The following is an 8860-nucleotide window of genomic DNA, read 5'->3' as shown; positions in this document are numbered from 1 at the left end:
TGCAACAATTCCCAGTGCTCAGCTCTCCAGCCTCTGTGTGTGTGTCCAGAAGGGACCAATCCACACCAGTGTTCAGGCACTTTGGGACATGGGATGCATGATGAAAAATGCATCCATGCAAAGATACAATTTAATCATAGGCAGATCAGTGACAGCAGAAATAAAAATGTTTACATTATTTTAAATAAATAACCTGGGCTGGATTCCCGTGGGAAGTTGCCAGCAAGTTGTCATCACGGTTTGGACTTCTGAGCCTTCAAAGTATTTCAAGAAAAGTCTGCACTGGCACAGAACTCTCTCTGTCTGCTGGCCCTGAGCAACCACTGCCAGTGAAGCTGTGACCATGTCATGGCCTAGAAACTCCCAGCAAAGGCTCCCAGGAGTCATTTTCCAGCTTAATGAAACTCCCAATGAAACAAAGTACCTAAATCCCTCTGAGCCTTTGCAAAGGCTCCCGACAGGACTCCACCCATGTTCCCAGCTGGATGGAGAGCTCAGGTCCTGGAAAGGAGCCTTGTGCCCTGGGATGATGTGCTACAGCCACCCAGCCCTCACAGCAGCTGGTTCCTCACCTGAAAAGGGCAAGAAACAGCCAGGAACTCACAGAAAATCTGTATGCATCAGTAACAGTGTTGGCATACCTAGCCACCTCCAGCTGCTGTGTGAGCTGCAGTCAAGGCAACAGCTGTGGGTGCAACAATTGCAACCCAACTCTGTCTAGTTAATACAAAACCAGCTCATTAATACTTCATGGCATTATTTTCACTGGTACCATAGTGACTGCCTTCTGTAATGCACAGGAGGTTAGTGGGCTGGGGGATGTAATTAGAGAACACAAATCATCTGGAATCTGGCACGAATCAGGTCAAAACATTTCCCTTTTCTAAACTTTTAATGACAAACATGGAAACACAGAATCACAGGATGGTTTGGAATGGGTCCTTAGAGATTAACTTATTCCACCCTCCCTGCCATGGGCAGGGACATCTTCCACTAAACCAGGTTGCTCCAAACCCTGTCCAACCTGGCCTTGAACAGTTCCAGGAACCCACAACCTCTCTGGGCAACCTGTGCCTCATCACACTCACAATAAAGATTTTTTTTGTAATCTAAATCTCTCATCTTAATTTAAAACTGTTCTTCCTTGTCCCATTCAATATCTGCCCTGTAAAAAGTCACTCTCCCACATGCAAGAGAGGAGCAGCTCTCCCAGGTTGTTGATGCATCTTCAAGGAGGACCTGCACCGAAGTGTGGAGATGCTCAGTGCCATGGTAACCCTGTCCCCCAGCCTTGGCAAGAGCCAACAAGCTGCAAAAATGCCCAGAGGAGCATCACCTGTTACACTTACCCAGCTCTGCTAAACTGTGTGGATTTCCCAAAAACTGGAAGCATTCCAAAAAAACCCCAAAACTAACAAATATAAAACCAAACCAAGAAATAACTGTTAGGATTTATATCTCAGACACTCAACCAAACTCTGCATAACTAACAACTGGTGTTTTCCTCTGCAGCTCAGGCACTGCTGCTGTTGCTGTTTTCTTTTGCCATTAATGCCATTTGGTGACAGTTTTCCTGCACCCAGTAATGCTGATTGACTGCACCTTTGGAGAGTATAAATACAGGAAAATGGCATGATTTATCCAGAACCATCCTCACAAGTGCTTGGGAAGAAACCTATGGCATTCTTGAAACAAGCATTCAAAGTTGCACCTTGTTTCTTTTAAATCAAAAATTTTTGAAGATGCAGCTGATGAAAGAAGAAACCAAATGGCTGTGGTGTATAGGTAAAAAAAAGAAGAGGTATATTATACTTGTTCCTCCCATCTAGCATGTTCTATTCACTCCATCAGACCTTTGAGAAGGAGGCAACTCCAGCAGGGAGGAGGGACTTACCAGGGCAGAGGAACCATCTTAAAGACTCTTTTTAAAGATAATGTATTCATGCACATCTGCACATGTGGAGTTTCTTTCCAGATCAGTGATCTTCCTCACAAGATGTTTTTCCCAAGCTCCATACTGCAGCTGCTTGGCATAGCTCATGTCTGAGGGTTTTTTTCCTTTTGATGGTAATCATGTTTCCTGTAAGCAAGAAGGAAAAATCGAAGCTCTGAGCTACTTCAGCATGATTCCAGCTGATCATTGCTGTTGTGAATTTAATGCATGAAGGTTGTGGGTCATTTCAGCTAAATTCAGCTGTTTGGCACCAGAAGTCCAGACAAAAAGCTTAAGGTTACATACCTTTTATAGTGAAATGCTGAGCAATGGCTATTTCCAGGAAAAAAATAATCTGCTTGGAACCATATCCTGAAGGGATGCACAAGCCTGTTTAGCTGCTTATTTCTTTTTATTGGAGATAGAGAAAAACTTGAATGATGAGTGTGGGCTTGGGTGACTAAATCAGCTGTTGCAGCCAATTCCAGCCTGAATGCTGGTGGCACAGAATATTTGCATTAAAAAGGAAACAGTTATTTTTAATCTAGGATTTCTGTTTTTCTGCAGCAGGTCAGGAGAGGCGTTGTGGGGAGCAGCAAGGCTCAGAAATGCAGTCATACTCTCTGGGCACACAGGGATGTTGTGTGGGATGGCTATTCCCCAGGAAAGAGCAGCAGCTGTTGGGGCTGCCTCTGAGGACAGTGCTGGGAAATAAATACAGAAGGAAGATTCTGCTGCAAGACGACAATTCATCTCCCCACACAACCTGATGCTGCAAGAGAGGCTGTGAGAGGGACACCGGGGCTGCTCCAGAATTGCAATCAGCTGGCAGCATGTTAATAAAGCAGGAAACTAAGGCAGGTCCCTGCTGCCAGGGACCCACAAGGCTGGATGCTGCCAGGCCCCCCTGCCAAACCCATTTGCTGTAATGCCCTTGTGTGGTCTGAGATAAACATGAGCAGGGATGATACTGGGAGCAGTGGGAGAGGGGGTTGGTGGAGCAGAGCTCTGGGAGGTGCTGTGGCAGAGCTGTGGCTCCTGCTGTGCCTCCACAGCAACCTGGATGTACAGCCCAGCCCAGGGATGCACAGCTCAATTCAGGGATGTACAGCCCAGCCCAGGGATGCACAGCTCAATTCAGGGATGTACAGCCCAGCCCAGGGATGCACAGCTCAATTCAGGGATGTACAGACCAGCCCAGGGATGTTCAAGTCAATCCTGGGAGGTACAGCTCGGCCCAGGGATGTAGGGCCTAATTCAGGGATGTACAGCTCAATCTTGGGATGTACTACTCAATCCAGGGTGTACAGCTCAGGCCAGAGGTGTACAGCTCAAACCAGGATGCACAGCTCAATCCCGGGATGTACAGCTCAATCCCGGGATGTACAGTTCAATCCTGGGATGTACAGTTCAATCCTGGGATGTTACAGCTCAATCCCGGGATGTACAGCTCAATCCAGGATGCACAGCTCAATCCCGGGATGTACAGCTCAATCCCGGGATGTTACAGCTCAATCCAGGATGCACAGCTCAATCCCGGGATGTACAGCTCAATCCCGGGATGTTACAGCTCAATCCAGGATGCACAGCTCAATCCAGGATGTACAGTTCAATCCCGGGATGTTACAGCTCAATCCCGGGATGTTACAGCTCAATCCCGGGATGTACAGTTCAATCCCGGGATGGTACAGCTCAATCCAGGGATGCTCAGCTCAGAGCAGAATTGGAGCAGGGACAGGGGAGAGCAGAGAGCAGCACTAACGAAGCTGCAAACCCCCACTGCCTCTTGGGCAAACCGGCACAAATTTGTTCACAAATTAAGGCAGAGAAGGAAGAAAAACAGTCCCAAACCCTACGGACCCTTCCAGCAATAAAGCATGAGGGAACCACGGCTCCTCTTTTCCCAGCCCAGCTTGGAGCAGAGGCAGCCCTTCCCCTCCCGCAGCAGGGCCCCGCAGCCCCTTCCCCACGGGGAATTGTCGGCAGGCCATGGACGAGCCGCAGGGATGGATGTGCGATGGCCGCGCCCGGGGCTGCCCCGGTGCCTCGGCGCCCGCCGGCTGCGGCTGGGGCAGGGCAGGGCAGGCAGCCAGGGGATATATTTAGCAACAGCAACAAAACAGGCGGCGGGATCAGCTGACTGAGGCAGGGAGCTGGCGCATGGGTTAGTGTTAGCACATCTCCCGTGCTGGAAACAGGGAGCGGGGCAGAGCCGAGCCGCCAGGGGAGAGGAGAGCCGCCCGTGCCCGCAGCCCGCAGGTAACGGGAGGGGAGGGGAGGGGAGGGGAGGGGGCCGGCCAGGGACTGCGGGCTGGGGGCCGCCAGGGATACCCGGGGCGCTGGCAGCCAGGGATGCTCAAGGCTCGGTGCAAGGGGAGCCGCAGGGCAGCGGGTGATGCTCCCCGGGGGCCGCAGGTGATGGGGAGGTGACCCCGCCACCCCAGCGCGGTGCCCCGGGCAGGGGGGGCCGCATCCGGGCGGGACCTGATCCAGCCCATCCTCCGAAGAGTTTTACTGCAAATAGGTAATTTAATTTCCTTCCGGGGGAAGGGCGCGTTGGCAGGACTTAGTTACTGATTAGCGCTATCGTGATTTAACACGACATGCCCGCGCCCCTGGCCGGGAGCATCCGGCCGCTCCTCATTGCCGGGCCTGGAGTGACACTGCCCGGCTCAGGAAAGGGCTGGCAGGGCGGGGAGGGAGGAACCAGCCTTTTCTTTAAGGCTTGAAGACATGAGAGAAACAGAGCAGGCGGGGAAAAGGCTAATAAAAAGGCCCTGAGGTTTAAAACGAGCATCTCCTGCTGTCAGGTCAGCAAATCCCAGTTTGTCTGGCTTTACCAGTAGCGCCTGAGAAAAACCAGTGAGGGCCAGCAGCAGCCTGGGGAGGGATGGGCACCCAGAGAGCTCTGCCCTGGGCTGGAGCTGCTCATTTGTGCTCCGTGTGTGAGCTGCAGCTTTGCAGGGAGGTTCAACAAAGCCAGAATGACAAGCAAGGTATTAAAATAGCCAGCAAGGCACTTTTGTGTTTAATCACACAACAAAGCTATATTGTGTCTGCAGATTAGTCACATACAAATTTCGCTGGGGCAAGCAGTAAAAACAAAAATTAAAAAAAATTTACAGGCTATGTGGTCATTTCTGCCAGAAGGAAAGATAAGCAAAGCACGGGGGGGAGTGTTTGGAGAAAAAAAAAAATCTGTACAGTTAGAAAACACTGCAGCACAAAATATACTGAAATATTTGTAATTCAGTATATTTAACTGAGTAATGGGAGCAGTTTTACAGAAATTCATCCTGAAAAAGGAGTTGAGGATGAGTATTTATACATAAAGGACATGAATTAAATCCCTTTGACCCTATGTAAGCATTCAGGGGAGGCCTTACCTCTCTATAGCTACATTTATGAGCTATGGACAAAAGTGACCCTGTACAATGGCACCTACAGCTTCTAGAAGAGACCACTGTGATGTTGCTTTATTTAGGTGGTGCTCCTCATAGGGGAAAGGCAGCTCCTCTCCTCTTGGGTTCAGCTCCTGCCTGCTTGGACCAAGGGTTAAGTCAGAGCCCTGTCACAGTGAACAGACATGGAGCATTAAATAAGGGAGTAGTTTGTGCCTTCCTGCTCCAGCAAGGGCAGTGAGACAAGCTCATGCCCTTGCCCTACACCTCTCTGGCTGTGCAACCTTGCATTGCTTCAGGAGGAAGCACCATTGCTGATGTCCTTAATGAACCTTCTATTTACTGCCACATTTATTGACTTGGCTTCTTTGGTACATTTATGAAGTTCTTTATGAAGCCATGGATATAAAAGTACCGCCAGCAAACTTATAAAATGCGGTTTTTGTTAACAGCCCTGTTTACCACAAGAAGACATCAGGTGGCTCAGGTAGAAACAAGCCCAGGATTTCTTTGCCACAGCAGATTTCCACACGCTGACCATGTCTGCTCTGTCCTTTGCAGCCATGGCACCCCGGATCAGACTGAGCCTTTCAAAACCTCTCCCAACCATACGGGAAACCCATGAGGAAGTGATGGAGGATCCCAGCAGCAACCCAAAGCGTGCTGGAAGTGCTGCAGCCAGCCCAGACTCGTACTCCAGTGATGACTACATCCAATCCATCTGCCACCTCGCCAGACCCACCTTCCCAGCCCTTCTGGAAAGCAGACATAAGGGTCAGGACAGAAAGGTCCTGAAGACCCTTGAAGATGTGTCAGGTTCTCCACCGCTTGCGGGGACACAGCAGGAAAGGTCAAAATGTAAATTGAGCAATTTCATCTCGAATGTGGTGCCACTGGGAAAAGTCCCACCTGCAGAAACCAACTTTTGGTCCAGGGAGGACCCCCTGGAACAAATTTACACCAATGCAGGCAATCTCTGCTCCTCTAAGGCTTCTTCCTATGGTGAAAGTGCCAGCACTGGTTACTCACAGTGCAACTCTTCTGCCCCAAATGATGACCTTCATCCCACAAACCTGGAAGAAAAAAACACAGGGAAAACCAGTTTTCCACGAGTGTTCAGTTTTCCAAGGCTTCCCTCCCCAAGACCAGTTCAGAAAGAAGCAGGATGCTCAGAGCTGAGGTATCTCAGAAGGGATGAGGGAACAGTTTTAGGGAATAATCACAGTCAGAAAGAAAATGGCCCTATGATCATTAACACTGAAGGGCTATTGGCACCCTCAGCCAGAGGCAAGGTTGTAGGAAACCCAGCCCTGCCCTGCTCTGCAAGAAGGCAGAATTCGTTCAATACAGCAGGCATAGATGAAAAAGAAGGAAGAGAAACTTCTCACTGTGACAAAAATGTCGTGGGTGATGTTCCGACTAAGCAGAGATACTTCGAGTCTTTCCAGGTACCTAAAAAAGCCACCATCCATAACTGGATTTCAGAGCACAGATGCATCTGGAAAGAAGCAAAGATAAAAGCTTGTTTGCTCCCAGCCATTGCTGAAGTGTGAAGAAGTAGCTGCTTAGAATAATTTTATTCACAAGATATAACCACCCTGTGCTCTAGCAGCTCTCCCTGGAGTCCTCACACAGAAAACATGGCTTGAACATGCATGCGAGTCAGGCAGACTCTTGTGATCCATCATATCCCTCATCCGTGGGCAAAGGGACAATTCAGAGTCTCATCTGCTAAGGAAACAGCAATCAGTTCTCATTTTGGAAAGGCAACAGTTCATAAAGCATCTCCTCCCACCTACAGCCTAGAACTGCCCTGAGCATGAAGAAAAGCTGGAGAGAGCTAGAGAGAACACAAATCCCATCTGTGCTGGAGAAGAACTGGGAACACTGAAATACCAGTGCTTTCCAGCCAATGCCAGGCAGCCAGATGTTGCTGACACTTGGGAACAGTTATTGAAAAAGGAACCCTTTGCCCAAGGCTCGGACAGTACGAAATGCACTCTCTCTGATACAAACATTTACTGGGAGACCCACCATAGATCCCTGCCTCTGCACCAGGATCCCACTGGAGAGGTCATCCATTAGAGCAGTAGCATAAAGAAATATTTCTTAAAAGTCATAAGAAGTCTTTTATGAGGATTTGCTGGAGGGCAACATGGAGAATATTACAATCCTTGGGTGGGGATTTCCCTGGTGCTTACCCTGGCACGACTCTGTTCCCTTTACTCCTGGACTTACCCCTGGCAGGAGGAGAGCTGGGAGCCCTGGTGGGCATTGCCATGGCAGTGCTGTGGCTGTTGTGGAGCCAGCTGTAAAGAAACAGGCATCATGTTGGACTCTGCACTGTCACAGCCAGACTGCACACCACGGGCACCCACAGGATTTGCTGCTCAGGTGTAGGAGCCCCATGAGCCCACACAGAGCTCTGCAGGCTCAGAAGAGCAGCCTTGGCTGAGGGGCAGCCTAGGGATGCTGAGCTGGTGCTCACAGAACCTGAATGTAAAATAGTAACTTGTGTTTCCCTTCATACCTGTGCTTCTGTATTCTCACCTACCTGACTGTGCTGATGTTGACTGAGCTTTGCTTCGTGCTGCGAGATTGAAACATGGAAAAAACAATTGTGCATGTTCCAACCATCCTGCACACAGCATATACAAATAACTCATAGTGATGGTATTGCTACATGGGATGTCTGTAGGATGAGAAGCATTCCCACAAGGCTGGGAGGTCCTGGCATGGAGTAGTGGACACATGCCCAGGCCATCCCTCCCTGCCACACAAAGACTTCTCCATCAGAGAAGCTGCCATGGGCACTTTCTCCTGCAGTCAGAACAACCTCACCCCCCTGTGTCTGGTGCCACACTCTCCATAGCCAGTCAGGAGATATAGCTGAGAAAACTGCAAAGCAATACCAGCCTAATTATTACTACTACTAGGAATAAATGTTTTGGCACAGCATAGAGCAGAGGGACCAGGCTGTTTGCTCAACAGCAGCTAAGATGAGAAACAGCATTGGAAAGCTGCAATTATAAAAATGCTCACAAGTGATTTCCAAACCACCCTCAAGCAGATTAAATGAAAAAGCAACTTCTACTCAGTACCAACATGAGTGTAAATATGTTCAAAGGATCAAAAGGTGAGAGTGTTTGAGCTTCTCATCCTCACATCTCTTACCTCAAATATCTTTTTCTTCTGTTGAAACTCATTAGTGCTATGGAGCTGAGCTGCTTCTTAGCTCTGTTTTTGAACTAACCACACAGCAAGTACAGAAGTGAAGGTGTCTCCAGCATTCATTAAAGATGATGGAGAAAGTTGAATCCTGGAAGTCCCAACCTGCTCTGCCTCCTCCACACCTGTCCCTCCCTTCTCAGGAAAATGTTGGGGTTCAAGTGATGCTTGTCCTCACTGCTCTGCTGTCATTTAAATTTCTCTCCATGTGAATATTTATGACTCTAATGCCTAACAAGTCTTGTGCCAACTGCATGTATCACTGCTTTTGACAGAGGAAACAAATAAAATCCTTCCA

At 49.1% G+C, this 8860-nt stretch overlaps 1 protein-coding gene across 1 annotated transcript; it reads left to right on the top strand.

Moving 5' to 3' along the window:
• The first annotated feature begins 4103 nt into the window (after positions 1-4103).
• Positions 4104-8829, top strand: LOC310914966 (uncharacterized protein). The gene is made up of 2 exons (XM_083871484.1): positions 4104-4192; positions 5896-8829. The coding sequence occupies exon 2, from the start codon at positions 5898-5900 to the stop codon at positions 6885-6887; it is 990 nt and encodes a 329-aa protein (XP_083727610.1). The 5' UTR covers positions 4104-4192; positions 5896-5897; the 3' UTR covers positions 6888-8829.
• Positions 8830-8860: the final 31 nt, after the last annotated feature.

Source organism: Zosterops lateralis (genome assembly GCF_965231275.1).
Source record: "Zosterops lateralis genome assembly, chromosome: 14".
Classification (NCBI taxonomy): Eukaryota; Metazoa; Chordata; class Aves; order Passeriformes; family Zosteropidae; genus Zosterops; species Zosterops lateralis.
This window is presented reverse-complemented; position numbering and strand designations above follow the sequence as displayed.